Source organism: Oncorhynchus kisutch, linkage group LG11, assembly GCF_002021735.2.
Source record: "Oncorhynchus kisutch isolate 150728-3 linkage group LG11, Okis_V2, whole genome shotgun sequence".
Lineage (NCBI taxonomy): Eukaryota > Metazoa > Chordata > Actinopteri > Salmoniformes > Salmonidae > Oncorhynchus > Oncorhynchus kisutch.
In genome coordinates this window covers 23,218,652-23,235,964 of record NC_034184.2, presented here as the reverse complement: position 1 = coordinate 23,235,964, position 17,313 = coordinate 23,218,652, and the positions used below count along the sequence as shown (strand labels likewise).

General features: G+C 37.8%; 1 protein-coding gene across 3 annotated transcripts in view; it reads left to right on the top strand.

The window, feature by feature from the left end:
- The window catches only part of LOC109899140 (KH domain-containing, RNA-binding, signal transduction-associated protein 2), a 132,655-nt gene extending 116,779 nt beyond the window's left edge, over positions 1-15,876 (top strand). Inside the window, exons 9-12 of one of the 3 annotated variants that reach the window (XR_004211595.1) lie at positions 661-744; positions 2,577-2,620; positions 8,770-8,885; positions 12,360-15,876. Coding sequence is in view for 1 of the 3 variants with exons in the window: in XM_020494194.2 (XP_020349783.1) it covers positions 661-755 (95 nt within the window). In the remaining 2 variants the exon portion in view is untranslated. Of the gene's footprint in view, positions 1-660; positions 1,649-2,576; positions 2,621-8,769; positions 8,886-12,359 lie in introns of those variants that run through there. The other 2 variants (XM_020494194.2, XM_031835457.1) reach the window with 2 other exon arrangements.
- Positions 15,877-17,313: the final 1,437 nt, after the last annotated feature.

Here is a 17,313-nt window from a genome sequence, read left to right as displayed (position 1 = left end):
TTCTATTTTTTGAATAGCCTGTATTAATGTAACCCTTTTGCAGCTCCCCCAGAAGCTATAGTCCCATCCCACGTGACAACAAGTTACATGGTATTGCCTTATACACATAATAGTAGCATGTGATGCAGTATTGCCCATAGCAATAGAATGACTTGGTCTTATAACTTGGTATAACATGTGGATGAGGGCTAACCGGAGTGGCTAGGGACACACTACTTTGTATTGTATGTTCTGTAAAGTTCATAGAGCGTTGATCCCAAGCACATATTATGAATGAAGCTTATTGATCATTAAATTAGGGTGACATTGCATACTCAACCATTGAAGCGGAAAGAACAGCTCAGCGTGAAGCAAAAGCAAGTCTGTGAAGGGAATCATTGACCAAGACCAATTTCTACAGGGAAAATGTATTTGCTGCATTATTACCCACCTATAGATAAACAAAAATGTCACAATTAGACATGTTTACATGTAGTAGTAAACAAAACATAAGCATTGCTTAGACAGGTTGGATTGAATTCAAAGTTTAGTTTGTCTTTGACTTATTATAGTTTGTCTTTGGTCTACCACAGAATATTACAGTCGTTCCTTACTTTGAACTTGATATGAGTTAGTATCTTACTACAGTATATAATGTTGTCTGAACTCTACCTCTTGCAGAAGAGGAGTGGACGACAACCCGTCCAACACTCAAAGCCCCAGCAGCAAGGATCTCACGTGTGGGCTACAGAGAACATCCCTATGGTAGATATTGAAGGGGCTCCACATCTGTGACCTCTGACATAAGACAACCATATGATTGTTTAATTTCCTCCCAGAAATGTTAGATTTTTTTATAACATGGACTCTTTTTTTAGAACAATTAGTAGAGAAAACAAAAGAAAGACACTTGTGTTTCAATAAACATTGGAATGTTGTTCTTGGTTGTCAATGATTGTCTGTCCCTCGAAAAATAAAAGCATGAAGTTGTCACAGAACTTGATGCTTCTTGATAGCCCTTAGGGAACTTTGATTTCAGGATGAAAATGGGTTGCTACTATTGAGTAAAGTTAACCTAGGTGATAACTTATTTTTTTCTATATTTGTTATGATGTTAGATTTTGATCTTGTAAAACTAATTAAACATTTTTTCGTGTTGGGTTGAAAGCATTCAGCTATGTATGTAGCTTACTAAGTGCTCTGTTCTGTGTTTAACTTGTATTTGTAAATAAAACATCTATTAAAATAACATAAAGCACCATGTGTACGCTTCTCTAAATAGGTGGCCATAAATTGGTAAATTTGTTTTGCCATAATTTGTTAATAAAGTTGAGCCTTTTTGGTAAAACAGAAACATTTGAAGTACTTGTTTCTAGCACTAAATGCCTGCTTGGTTTCAGGTCATTGCTAAAATGTGTTTTGATACAGAAAGTCAAAAAAAAAAAAAGAATTTTCGAGACTTGTCTTTCGTAATTGTTGTGTAGATAACATGCAGTAACACGATAAAGAATCTTTTGTTAAATACTTTCAAAGTAAGAGCCAAATTGTTCCTTGAATCTTGGTTAGTAATTTTAAATGTATAACATGTTAATGGAAAGCAACTGTTTAGACTAATAAATGGATTTTTAAGCTATTCTCTAAGTTTGACCTTATTAAACACAAATTCTGATTGACTTGTTTGCACTAGCATGTCTCTGAGAATGATATGGCGATAAAAGAGGTAAGAAAGTCCCCCTATACTACCACAATATTGTCTAAATGCCTTCAACCTTTTGGACTTGGCTCGTGTACAGTTCTCGACAAACAGTATGTGAATATTGTAGACATTCACACTCGTATGCCATCACTGAGTGAATGAATGGGATGGACTTAGATTGCTGTGTCTTTTATCAGCAACCCATCAGTGTCTCTGCTGTCTTTCTCTTTGCCATTTTTTTTATTCTACCTTAGAAAGCTGCTGCTTTTATATATCACCTCCGCCGATGGCCGTTTAGAGATCTGAATTCTGTTTTGTGACTAGTAGACATGAAGACTGAAGGCTTATTAACACAGTAGATCGCGGGACTCAAAGGATGACTAAACCTTAAGCAGGTAACCCTAATAATAACACTAATTTTGCGTTTGCCAATTTATAAATGACTATAAAAAAGTGACTTACACTTAAAAAAGTAAACCTGTCCCTCCTAACCCCCAAATAAGAGGCACTCTAAAACCACTAATTCATGTTAACTAGAGACTTAAAAAATGACTCGTCAAAATTAAGAAAATAACACAACAATCAATTAAAGACACTAAAACTAAAATGAATGTCTTACCAGCTAAACTTTAGCTATATAACCAGAACACAAAATGACCAAATAGTTTTTCTGAAATTAAATTGTCATATTGGCTTTTGTCCTACCCTGAATTGGTTTACTTTTTTGACAGTAACATACTTTAGGCTTCTCATCCTGTGTAGAGTCCATAATGTTGCATTGCATGCGATCATGAAGTAGTTAAGATAATTGGTATTTTCCAGTCTGACAATTTTTTTCTTCATATTTTATACTATTTCAAATGGTTTGTCCAGTCTTAATCACATTGTTTTCCCCCAACAGGTGTAACATATTGTGTGAACTGTTCGATAAGGGGAGTGTGAGAGGTAAATTTACTAATTCCTCATCCATAAATTCATTTCTAAACTATCATTTAACTATTCATTATTTTGTATCGTCTCGCCTCAACCAATCACAATCAATATTTCTCTTTTACTACACTATTTAATATAGCCCCCCTCAGTTATGAATAACATACATTGTAATCTGGCAGTTTACCATGATAAAGAGCTTTGAAGTTGTTTGGCAAGCATCCTATTTCAGTCCTCACTTTGCCTGAGGGAAGCTGATAGATGTCTCTAGATTCAACAGTAAAACATAGAGCAGCCCTGAGAGACCTGAAACTTCTGTGTTGCCGCTCTGATTTTTTAAAAGGATCAATTCTACCATATTAAATTCTGGGTAGTGCTACTTCACCACAACAAAATGAGAAAACAATTAATATGTACATACATTTCCAATAGTGCAATGTAAGCGGTGCTGAATACTAAAGCTAGCTTGTTGTTCCTTGGAAGGGGACTGGTCCATCTGTCTATTATGTGATGGGAAAGCAGATTGTGTCCGTGTTTGTTGTTATGTGCTCAATGCGTTGCAAGTATTTTCATCTCAATGTATTTGTTCAATGCATTGTGTACCTTTGGAAATGTAGAGAAAAATACATACTGCTCCACCCAGCACATTAAAAAATGACATTAACACAAAAAACAAATGTACAGCTACCATAAACGTGACTATACATATGCTTGCTTTTGAAATAGCAATGACACCTCATATACAATGTTCATTTTTAGCGACACCATTTTATAATTTGAATAAACACATGGCATAGATATGTTACTGTAACACAGAAAAGAATACTTAGAAAACACAGGAATGGCTTGCTGTTGGACATTTGCAGTTTATTTCGCTACATACTATAGAATTCCCTTGACAATGGAGAAAATTAACTGAGAAAATAATTTTCCTTTCGTTCAAATGTACAGAATTCCCCTCCATAACAGCCTTGGTTTCTAATACAGCAACTACAAGAACTGCATGTTGGAGTCTGTTAACACAATACAATTAATAATCTACTTAGCAGAACAACATAGCAGCAGATACATGGGGTTTGCTCGAAGGTAAAGTCTGTGCTGAAGGATGCAGTCTTGTTGGATAGAATATTCATATTAATTACACTCATGAATGTCAGTCTTTTGGGAGTATCTTTGCTCTAATGGAATTGTGCCCTTCTACTGCAATGCTTCTAACATATGGGTAATTAAAAGTGCTATTAAAAATGATGCAGTAGCATTAGCAAGGCAAATCTAATGGTAAAGTAATATCTAGTTAGAGAACACTTAATTAAGCATATTATTTGTGGAAGATCTACTGTACGAGGTTACTTGTTTGTGGTAGCCTAACTGGTTCCCAATTTTTAACACAGGGTCCTTCAAACTATATTAGACAACAAACATAAACAAACATTGGTAGAGATGCAGGCATCTAAAACAGCTGCATTAATATCGGTAAACTACTTTCTGTTTACCATTCATTTCCTCATTAGTGGTATCACTATCAACACATTTCCCTTAAAGGGGAAATCTGCAGTTGCTACATGTTTTTTTTTTTTTTAACATTTTTGTACCCATTGATTCTCAAAGATTATAACTTATATATTAGCCTCATAAGCTTAGTTTCTCTGTCGTACCCCATCAGAACCCAAAATATAAGCTTGTTGTACTCCAATGTTTGTAAACAAAGTAAAACATGGTTAAAACTATAATTTTGATATCATGGATGGTCAGTTTTTTACGGAAACAATAGCCAGGTGTACTCTTTGTTATTGTTTCAACCGTTGATTGGCCCTTTAAATTATTAAATCAATCTCAATATGCCAGTGGATTTATTGGCATCTGGTGGGTCACATTACACTCCTAACACTTTCCATTCCTTTCTGGAGTACGATACCATTATATGCCTTACCTGAAGTCATACAAATAACATTAAGTGGAAATGTGTTAATCTTAAATACCTTAAGAGCTGAGCTGGGATCTTTATTACAATACAGATACACATGGATGCAGTGATAATGGCCACTGGCCGGCTCAGATGCTTCCTGTTGTTAATGTCTTTCTGAAGCAGCGATGGCATCGTCGGCAGGCTGATCTTGATAAAGATGTGACATTAAATAGATAGTTAATTTACTTCTGAACTAGATATTAAATAAACCTCCTGCAAACCATCCTCGATGTATTGATTGCAAAAGCACTTGCCAATACTGGAGATCTCATTTACAGAGCTGATTATAAAGATGTGACCCAGCTGGTGCTATGGCTTCAACTCTGAAAAACAGATCCTTCAATATGTAACATGTATTTGGTTTTAACGCGTATTACTTCAGGTGCTCTGCAGGTGTGAAGGATCATGAATAATTTACTCTAACATGGACTTTGTTAAAACATGTTGCAGTAGCTTGGGGGCATACGCTTTATGTAGGATCATATAGGGAATTACGTATTAAGTTATTAGATTACCTTAAATCCTCATACATCAGTTCTCATCATTATGGAAAAAAATGTATGTAAGAAGATTTAATTTGACCCTTTTTATTAGTAAACCCTTGGTCTCCATTCTCTCTATTATCTTTCAACACATGGATTTCAATTGAAATGTCAGTCCGTATTAATAAACAATGTAACAGGTAACAGACAGAGAGATTGATTGTCATCCATGGAATCAGATTACTAGACTCATACTATAGTTTACTAATGGCAGCATTTAACCCTGAGTTGGACATTCAAAGTATACTACAGTACCAGTCAAAAGGACACACCTACTCATTCAAGGGTTTTTCTTTATTTTTGATATTTTCTACATTGTAGAATAGTAGTGAAGACATCAAAACTTTGAAATAACACATTTGAATCATGTAGTAACCAAAAAGGTCTTAAACAAATCAAAATGTATTTAATATTTGAGATTCTTCAAAGTAGCCACCCTTTGCCTTGATGACAGCTGTGCACACTCTCGGCATTCTCTCAACCAGCTTCACCTAGAATGTTTTTCCAACAGTCTTGAAGGAGCTTCCACATATGCTGAGCACTTGTTGGCTGCTTTTCCTTCACTCTGCAGTCCAACTCATCCCAAACCATCTCAATTGGGTTGAGGTCGGGTGATTGTGGAGGCCAGGTCATCTGATGCAGCACTCCATCACTCTTCTTCTTGGTCAAATAGCCATTACACAGCCTGGAGGTGTGTTGGGTCATTGTCCTGTTGAAAAACAAGTGATAGTCCCACTAAGTGCAAACCAGATAGGATGGCGTATCGCTGCAGAATGCTGTGGTTGCCATGCTGGTTAAGTGTGCCATGAATTCTAAATAAATCACAGACAACGTCATCAGCAAAGCACCTCCACACCATCCCACCTCTTCCTCCATGCTTCACGGTGGGAACCATACAGGCAGAGCTCATCTGTTCACCTACTCTGCTTCTCACAAAGACACGGTGGTTGGAACACAAATTTGGTCTCATCAGACCAAAGGACAAATTTCCACCAGTCTAATGTCTGTTGCTCGTGTTTCTTGGCCAAAGCAAGTCTCTTCTTCTTATTGGTGTCCTTTAGTAGTGGTTTCTTTGCAGCAATTCGACCATGAAGGCCTGATTCATGCAGTTTCCTCTGAACAGTTGATGTTGAGATGTGTTTGTTACTTGAATTCTGTGAAGCATTTATTTGGGCTGCAATGTCTGAGGCTGGTAACTCTACTGAACTTATCCTCTGCAGCAGAGGTAACTCTTCCTTTCCTGTGGCGGTCCTCATGAGAGCCAGTTTCATCATAGAGCTTGATGGTTTTTGTGACTTTACTTGAAGAAACGTTCAAATTCATGAAATCTTCCGCATTGACTGAGCATGGCTTAAAGTAATGATGGACTGTAATTTCTCTTTGCTTATTTGAGCTGTTCTTGACATAATGTGGACATGGTCTTTTACCAAATATAAATATCTTCTGTATACCACCCCTACAACACAACTGATTGGCTCAAACGCATTAAGAAGGAAAGAAATTCCACAAATGTACTTTTAACAAGGCACACCATTCCAGATGACTACCGCATGAAGCTGGTTGAGAGAATGTCAAGAGTGTGCAAAGCTGTCATCAAGGCAATGGGTGGCTACTTTGAAGAATCTCAAATATAAAATATATTTTGATTTGTTGAACACTTTTTTGGTTACCACATGATTCCATGTGTTATATCCAGTGGTGGAAAAGGTACCCAATTGTCAAACTTGAGTAAAAGTTAACATACCTTAATAGAAAATGACTCAAGTAAAAGTGAAAGTCACCCAGGAAAATATTACTTGAGTAAAAGTCTAAAAGTATTTGGTTTTAAATATAAGTATCAAAATTAAATGTAATTTCTAAAATATACTTAAGTTGTAACGGTTCTCTTGTGGTGAAGGAGAAGCGGACCAAAATGCAGCGTGATTATACTGATTCATGTTTAATAACAAAAAGGAATAAACACGAACACTACAAAAAAAAAAAAACGTGGAAAACCAAAACAGTCCTATCTGGTGCAAACACAGAGACAGGAACAATCACCCACAAACACACAGTGAAACCCAGGCTACCTAAATATGGTTCCCAATCAGAGACAATGACTAACACCTGCCTCTGATTGAGAACCATATCAGGCCAGACATAGAAATAGACAAACTAGACATGAAACATAGAATGCCCACTCAGCTCACACCCTGACCAACCAAAACATAGAAATATACAAAGTAAACTATGGTCAGGGTGTGACATAAGTATACAAAGCAAAAGTAAAAGTATAAATAATTTCACATTCCTTATATACATTCCTTATATTATGCAAACCAGATGGCACAATTTTCTTGTTTTTTAAATTTACGGATAGCCAGGGGCACACCCCAACTCTCAGACATCTTTTACAAACTAAAATTTGTGTTCAGTGAGTCCACCAGATCAGAGGCATTAGGGATGACCAGGGATGCTCTCTTGAAGTGTGTGAATTGGACAATGTTCCTGTCCTGCTAAGCATTCAAAATATAACGAGTACTTTTGTGTGTCAGGGAAAATGTATGGAGAAAAACGTACATTATTTTCCTTAGGAATGTAGTGAAGTAAAAGTTGTCAAAAATATAAATAGTAAAGTAAAGTAGGGATACAACAAAAATATACTTAAGTAGTACTTTAAAGTATTTTTACTGAAGTACTTTACACCACTGGTTATATGAGTAGGTATGTCCTAACATTTGAGTGGTAGTGTATGTCTGTACTCCCTGTACTCCCTGTAAGCTGTGAATGTATTGATCCTAAAGTGGGATAGGACATACATGTTTGACCAGACAGGTACAGTACTGTACACAGGGCTTTGAGTCTGCTCAAATCAGTGTCACAGAGGTGGAAAGATTGCCATCTTGCAGTCACGCTTCTGGTAAAGCCTTGTCACAGCCAAACTTTGAAAAACAATTTCCTGAGCATCTAATTTGTCTTCTCTGTGGAGTGTCATGGTAGTCAATGAAAGTGGCTACACATAGAACTGGTACAGAACCTGTTTAATGGATTACTTACAATTGCCTTTTTTCTGGCCAAGATAACGTGGTTGTGGGCCAACATGGCACAGAAAACACACTCTCTTCATTTAAACAGTCCATAAAGAAACAACTCATTTAAACTGTGCTGTAAATGTCTAGCTGTAAGTTAAGATCCAGCCTTTATTATCTGCAGTATGATGCTAAATTCATAAAAGATAGTCGTGATCCATCTCAGATTCCAATAAAACAGATGTAAGATATCAAACTGTTTTGTATAGAAAATATCACACCTCATTGAGTGTTAAAAGGATTCTAGTTGAACAGCACGGTTCCAGAGAAGTATCTTGCTGATTCTGTAATTTAATTCAGGAGGATAACAACAGCACAATTAGCTGATGAGGAACTGTAGCAGCTCTCAAGGAAGAGGAGGGTGCCACTATGGCCCATTAATTGTGCCTTTGGTTGGCTACATTCATAAGTGAATAGCGATTTTCTGGAGTCGCAGATCCAGTAGTCGATCTCAAATAGCTGCGTTTACAATAGCCTTGAGCACTGTATGTTTCCCACATTTCTTTGGGTATGTCCCTTCCTCCTCTCTCTATTTCCTTTTGTATTTCCATTTACATATTGTGTACTCTGTTTTCTTTCCTGTTCTAGGCTCTGAACTCTCAGTATGGAGCACATAGTAAACTCTTCCCAAGGGACTGTGGAGTCCCTTAACCTACCAGAAGAGCTGGGCACCATCATAAATTAGCTTGGTGCAAATGAGCATGGTAAGTATCTGGAATCTTTCTTGCACACCTGCTGTAAAATGAATTCATTTTGTCCTCATTATTATTATTTTTTAACTCTACAAAAACTATAGGGGTTGGGTTGACAAAGAAGGGGCACAGCCTTTTGTTAATTAACTCTATAAGCCATTCAGAGAGCAAGCCAGTGCTTATTTAAGTGGTAGCTCTCTGCTCTCCTCACATGTGTGAGTTTGTGGGAAGCCATGAGGAAAAAGGGTTAAGTTGATCCATTGAAGATCTCTGAACCATAACTTCTATTTGTGCTGCAATCCAAAATGTGAAAACCATGTGAACTACAAAAGATCTTTACAACACAAATAAAATACTTTTTATTTCACAGCAGTTAGGTGTCTCCAAGTAATTAGGAGTTGAATAGGTACATCGGAGGGCTCACTTCAATCCGTATCGCAGAAGTTCAGCCCTATAGCAGTTGAGCTGACATATGCAGCGTGTACCGCGAATGCAGTCTGAGAACGCGGGAACATTGCCTTTAAATTCATATTCAGGGTTCAGAAATTCATATTTAGCTTTCAGAAAAAGGCTACTTGATGCATCTGTTTGGGGTTCTTTGTTGATTTTGAAAAGCTTTTGAAACCGTTACATTAAGCCTGAAGAGAGGGATCTAGTTCCTATTGTTCTACACTCTTGTAACATCTAAATATTTGCTTAAGGACAACTGCTGAAGGACAATAGGCCTACTTTCAAAGGCTTTTGAATCATTCCCCAAAAAGTATTATTTTTCACGATTCATTATTTTCTATGAACAGCTGTCCTCCTCTTTGCCCTTGACTTTGAAAGCCATCTTCTTCTCCCTGTAGATGCAGGTGTATCCCGTTAGGAGGCCTCCAGACCAGATTTGCATGGCGGGCTGTTTATTTGCCGTTATGACTAGGACTGATTTCTGTTGCTGGGTTAAAAGACGTCTGCCAGTGCCATTCATTAAGCCTTTGCCAAAAACACTCTCAGATCCATTTTCATAACAAGCGTGTCGCCAGCTTGACACAAGCCAAGAGCTCAAATCCCCAAGCCTGCTTTGAATGTTGGTGTACATTTCTTAAAGTATGGTCCATTGTTCAGAACCTTCCCACATACAGATTTCCAGTGAGTCATTACCAGAGCTGGATTCCCAAAGAGAATTCCATTTGTCATTGTTCTGTTAGATGTGATGTAAGCAATTGTTAAAGACCGAAGTGCTTCATGGCTTCTCAGATTACTCTTTTTTTTGTAGAAAAATTAGCAAACCTCTATTTCATTAATACTATGTTAAATGGACCCGTGTTGAATAATTGTAACGTGGTCCTATGCAATTTGATTCACCAGAGCCCTATACTACATACGTACATATGTAGTTTGAGGAGTTAACTAGGTAATTTTGGTTAGATCGGGTACATTTCTATGGCAACAAATCCATCAGAACTAACCTGCTCCAGGACAGGTTAACTCAGGGTTAACTAATTTATCCTGAATGAAGTGTCTGAACCACGAGTTGAGGACCAATGAAATCAGATACCCTCCCTCTGGCAAAGATTGTGTCATCCCTTCATTTGAGGAAGACGACTGATTAAATATTCTATTTATCAAGGTTTTTTTTGTGTGTAAAAAAATGTCATGTTAAAATACCTATCACATTACACATTTAGTAATGACAGCATTGGCTTTCCAAACAGTACATTTTTCGCGCGATTGTATTTTGAAATGTTCTAAATAAACCGACAGCTGCAAACAACCATAGACATATAATCCATAGATGGCAGTTCCCATTCAAGTCAAGACTGGCAGCCATTGCTAGCGTGGCCATGAGGTTAACAGTCAAAGCCAGGGTTAAAGGTTCCAAATCCTTTCTATAGATTATATGTCTATGGCCACAATGCAACAAGCTGTTCCACAGATAGAAGAAGGAGTGATAGGTGCATTGATACGCACGCCAAAGACGGAATTAATGATACATTGTCAAATTAAGACGCCACTTCTAAAAGCCTATTTCACACCATAGCCTGCTGAATTTGCAAGATAACTTTTCTTTAATTTTGATTTCGGCACAAATTAAAATGTGGCAGTGACTCGCCCATAGATTGATGTTTCAGTACTGTCTCAATGAAGAGTTTGACGTTCGACTAGCCAAACATGACACAATGCACTTGGCTTGGCAGAGTAAACCTGGGCATTTGGGAAGGAATGAATATGCTTACAAGGCTTTCAATCCAATACTAACCATTGACAATAAAAGGAGTAACCCCATGTTATATTCTGCATGATTATGTTAAAAAGCAGTACAGTATATATACCATAGTAATACTGCAGATAGCACTTATTTTATACAAATACTCATGAATGCTCTCCACTCTAGAAATCGAAATATTGGTATGCAGAGGGAGATTAGTTGGAGCAGATCTAGGTGTATTACCAGGGAAAAGATTCACTCACACAAGTTAATAAGCAACACAATTTGTTGAGTTTACAGCTGAGTGCCTTATCCATGCATGAAAAGATTTCATTTTCCATTATTGTTTGTTTTCCCTGATTATTTCACAGATAGAGAAAGACAACTAAATTACTGTTGTTGCACCTATTGGGGTGTACAGCCCCCCAGTCCTGCCAGTTCACAAATTAGCTTGGCATCTGGGTCGATTGCATAGCAAGGATGGTGTCTGCACAGCTCAGCACACAAAGACGTTTCTTATCAATCAAATGTATTTATAAAGCCTTTCTTACATCAGCTGATGTCAAAAAGTGCTGTACAGAAACCCAGTCTAAACCCCCAAACAGCAAGCAATGCAGCTCTAGAAGCACGTTGGCTAGGAAAAACTCGCTAGAAAGGCCAGAACCTAGGAAGAAACCTAGAGAGGAACCAGGCTATGAGGGGTGGCCAGTCCTCTTCTGGCTGTGCCGGGTGGAGATTATAACAGAACATGGTCAAAATGTTCAAATGTTCATACATGACCAGCATGGTCAAATAATAATAATCACAGTGGTTGTAGAGGGTGAAACAGGTCAGCACCTCAGGAGTAAATGTCAGTTGGCTTTTCACAGCCGATCATGTCTGGACTAGACTGAGCCGTCAGTGAGCCATTGCTCATCAACCACAACTTTCCTATTTTTTCAAGGGAAAAAAGGGTTCTTCAGCTGTCCCCATAGGAGAAACCTTTTTGGTTTCAGGTAGAACCCTTTTTTTGCAGGTAAAACTATTTTCAACATGGTTCTACCTGGAACCAAAAGTGTTAAACCTGAAACCAAAAAAAGTTATCCTACGGGGACAGCCGAATAACCCTTTTAGGTTCTAGATAACAGCTTTTTATATAAGAGTGTACTTACTCAGTAGCTCATGAATGGCTGTTTCAAATTCAAATCACAAAGAATAGCCACCAGGCAATGTTTCCTCTACCTGATCCAAAGTCTACAATAACAACAATAACTACAATAAGATTGTCAAACTTTGTCACTTGCCTGTTTTTTCAGATATGCGGATGGTTCTGTGGATGTATAGTATCTTCGCTGTCCAAGTCACCCTGGTCAGGTGAATGCATAGACTATATAATGCATGTAGTGTGTTTGATCACTCTGATTAAGTTAGTCATATCATACTAGCATGTTGTGTTTCCATACAACCTTCAATGAATGACATGCTTATATATTAGATTTGATTGGATTTGCATTTGCATTTGATACTTTTGTTAATGCTGAAAAGTTTAGCAGAACTTATACTCTTCCCTTGAAGCAAAAGAAGAGGTTTTCCAGGTCACCTTGGTTTCACCATAGTAATCATACTGTAGTTGCACCAGTATCACCTCTCCCACCTTTTCCATCCCAGAGAGCAGATCATTACTACAGACATGATGTGTTACCTAGGGGAAAGCACAGCCCCACTGCCCCAAAGCCCCTCACCCACAGGCTGACTGCACCCATGATGTCAAACCCACATTGACAGAGAGTAGCCAGGGGTTGTAGAGAGATATGGTCAAAGGGAATATGGTAGTGACTGCAGGCGTACCAGCCATGATACTCGACAGATACCTTTAAAGCTAACAGTGCGGAAGCACACTATCTTGTTGAAACAAACTAAGGATAATAGTGTCATCTGTCATGTATTGTATATACTGTTGACTCAGAATCCATTCAAAAAGAAGTGATGAGTCTTCATTTGTATGTCCTATTTATACATTTCAGTTATTTTCTCTGTTTCTAAAGCATTTTAAGCAATTTTATTTTCTCCACAAAAGCCCCCCAAAATGTATTACAGGCGGTGATACAGGCATGCAGAACTAGATGTTTACTTAACTGTAGTTCGACCTCAGATGTCTGTGACGTTTCTTTCTTTCTATTTCCCCTCACTTCAAGCAGTGAAGTATACATGCTGTTTGTGTATTAAGTCTTTCTTTCTATTTCCCCTCACTTCAGGCAGTGAATTATACATGCTGTTTGTGTATTAAGTCTTTCTATCTATTTCCCCTCACTTCAGGCAGTGAAGTATACATGCTATTTGTGTATTAAGTCTTTCTTTCTATTTCCCCTCACTTCAGGCAGTGAAGTATACATGCTGTTTGTGTATTAAGTCTTTCTTTCTATTTCCCCTCACTTCAGGCAGTGAAGTATACATGCTGTTTGTGTATTAAGTCTTTCTTTCTATTTCCCCTCACTTCAGGAAGTGAAGTGTACATGCTGTTTGTGTATTAAGTCTTTCTTTCTATTTCCCCTCACTTCAGGCAGTGAAGTATACATGCTGTTTGTGTATTAAGTCTTTCTTTCTATTTCCCCTCACTTCAGGCAGTGAAGTATACATGCTGTTTGTGTATTAAGTCTTTCTTTCTATTTCCCCTCACTTCAGGCAGTGAAGTGTACATGCTGTTTGTGTATGAAGTCTTTCTTTCTATTTCCCCTCACTTCAGGCAGTGAAGTATACATGCTGTTTGTGTATTAAGTCTTTCTTTCTATTTCCCCTCACTTCAGGCAGTGAAGTATACATGCTGTTTGTGTATTAAGTCTTTCTTTCTATTTCCCCTCACTTCAGGCAGTGAAGTGTACATGCTGTTTGTGTATTAAGTCTTTCTATTTCCCCTCACTTCAGGCAGTGAAGTATACATGCGGTTTGTGTATTAAGTCTTTCTTTCTATTTCCCCTCACTTCAGGCAGTGAAGTGTACATGCTGTTTGTGTATTAAGTCTTTCTATTTCCCCTCACTTCAGGCAGTGAAGTATACATGCTGTTTGTGTATTAAGTCTTTCTTTCTATTTCCCCTCACTTCAGGCAGTGAAGTATACATGCTGTTTGTGTATTAAGTCTTTCTTTCTATTTCCCCTCACTTCAGGCAGTGAATTATACATGCTGTTTGTGTATTAAGTCTTTCTATCTATTTCCCCTCACTTCAGGCAGTGAAGTATACATGCTATTTGTGTATTAAGTCTTTCTTTCTATTTCCCCTCACTTCAGGCAGTGAAGTATACATGCTGTTTGTGTATTAAGTCTTTCTTTCTATTTCCCCTCACTTCAGGCAGTGAAGTATACATGCTGTTTGTGTATTAAGTCTTTCTTTCTATTTCCCCTCACTTCAGGAAGTGAAGTGTACATGCTGTTTGTGTATTAAGTCTTTCTTTCTATTTCCCCTCACTTCAGGCAGTGAAGTATACATGCTGTTTGTGTATTAAGTCTTTCTTTCTATTTCCCCTCACTTCAGGCAGTGAAGTATACATGCTGTTTGTGTATTAAGTCTTTCTTTCTATTTCCCCTCACTTCAGGCAGTGAAGTGTACATGCTGTTTGTGTATTAAGTCTTTCTTTCTATTTCCCCTCACTTCAGGCAGTGAAGTATACATGCTGTTTGTGTATTAAGTCTTTCTTTCTATTTCCCCTCACTTCAGGCAGTGAAGTATACATGCTGTTTGTGTATTAAGTCTTTCTTTCTATTTCCCCTCACTTCAGGCAGTGAAGTGTACATGCTGTTTGTGTATTAAGTCTTTCTATTTCCCCTCACTTCAGGCAGTGAAGTATACATGCGGTTTGTGTATTAAGTCTTTCTTTCTATTTCCCCTCACTTCAGGCAGTGAAGTGTACATGCTGTTTGTGTATTAAGTCTTTCTATTTCCCCTCACTTCAGGCAGTGAAGTATACATGCTGTTTGTGTATTAAGTCTTTCTTTCTATTTCCCCTCACTTCAGGCAGTGAAGTATACATGCTGTTTGTGTATTAAGTCTTTCTTTCTATTTCCCCTCACTTCAGGCAGTGAAGTATACATGCTGTTTGTGTATTAAGTCTTTCTTTCTATTTCCCCTCACTTCAGGCAGTGAAGTATACATGCTGTTTGTGTATTAAGTCTTTCTTTCTATTTCCCCTCACTTCAGGCAGTGAAGTGTACATGCTGTTTGTGTATTAAGTCTTTCTTTCTATTTCCCCTCACTTCAGGCAGTGAAGTATACATGCTGTTTGTGTATTAAGTCTTTCTTTCTATTTCCCCTCACTTCAGGCAGTGAAGTGTACATGCTGTTTGTGTATTAAGTCTTTCTATTTCTCCTCACTTCAGGCAGTGAAGTGTACATGCTGTTTGTGTATTAAGTCTTTCTTTCTATTTCCCCTCACTTCAGGCAGTGAAGTATACATGCTGTTTGTGTATTAAGTCTTTCTATTTCTCCTCACTTCACGCAGTGAAGTGTACATGCTGCTTGTGTATTAAGTCTTTCTTTCTATTTCCCCTCACTTCAGGCAGTGAAGTGTACATGCTGTTTGTGTATTAAGTCTTTCCTCTGCTTTGATTCTACTGTGTCTGAACAAGGAAACAGACGGGACAGAGGACAAACAGGAAATGTGTTTTGCTTTCACTCAAATGCTGACATGCAGGGTTGTAATGAGGTTTGTAAGTAAACTAAGCAGTTTAAAGTGTCCTGTGCCATTTTTCAATTTTAAGACATCAACATAAAAGGTGAAACATTTTAATGCAGCTAATTTGCTAATGTATTTACATTAAAATCCCTTTTAATCCAACAAAATCTGCCTCTGTATGTTTATTTTGCAAGGAACAGTCCTTTTTGTTATACAGTATGTATGTATGTATGATTATTGTTGAAACTGATATCCTTGTTCAAATCCCGTAGGCATGACCTCTTAGCTCACTGATAAAACCCAACTATATTTTTAACAAAATATCAAATATATTATATCCTGGTTTAAAACCCATTTTAAAACCAAACAGCAGCGAACATACAGAAAACACATGACCAAGTCTGCAGCACTGCGACCGTCTGTCACACAGGCTGAGAGTGCACCCCGTGTGTGTTCCAGCCAGGCTTGCTAATAAATGGTGTGCTTGGTAGTGCCAACATGAGCATGTTAGTTCATTAGCCAAGTCGAGCCTACCGCTGGCACCCAGACCAGATGTCACAGACACTTTAATACAGTGGCCTGTCAGTGCAAACTGAACAAATGACAGTGGCCAGCTATGGCGTGTTCCTCAGACTCCATTCTAAGGGGGGGGGTTGTTGTGATAATGAATGTTGCTGTCTGGACGTCTGCATATGGTATGCCATGATTAACACCTGAGATTAACTACACAAGCAAGACAGTGCAAGGTGACAGTACAGCTGGCACATAGGGCTTTTGTCATGCTCTGTACTATAGCGAAGATAGTATATAGGGGCAGACTGGCCAGAAGAGCCAGATGGGCTGGTCCATTTTTTTGCGCAAAATCATCATTATTTGGCTAATAATGGGGGCCTCTGATCTGTTAGAAATGCCAGGGCCAATTTCTGTTTTGCCATTCTCTGTACTATAGTACTATAACAATGGTGGTACATAGGGGTTTTGCCATTCTCTGTACTATAGTACTATAACAATGATGGTACATAGGGGTTTTGCCATTCTCTGTACTATAGTACTATAACAATGATGGTACATATATGTTTTGCCATTCTCTGTACTATAGTACTATAACAATGATGGTACATAGGGGTTTTGCCATTCTCTGTACTATAGTACTATAACAATGATGGTACATAGGGGTTTTGCCATTCTCTGTACTATAGTACTATAACAATGATGGTACATAGGGGTTTTGCCATTCTCTGTACTATAGTACTATAACAATGATGGTACATAGGGGTTTTGCAATCCTTTGTACTATATAGTACTGTAACTTTTATTTGACCTTCATTTAAGCATGCAGTCACCATTAAGACCAGGGTCTCTTTCACAAGGGAGCCCTGCATATACAAGTCAAATAAAACATATAATACAATATAAAACTTGTCAAATTCAGCGCAACACAAATATTCAAGAAAAACTATGACATTCCTCAATAAGAAGGTCCTCAATCAATATTTACAATTCCCAGAGTGGCACCATGAAATCCAATTGTAATGTATTTTGTAGTTGGTTCCAGCAATGAGGTGCTTTAAAACTAAAAGCGTATTTACTTAGTTTGGTGGAGA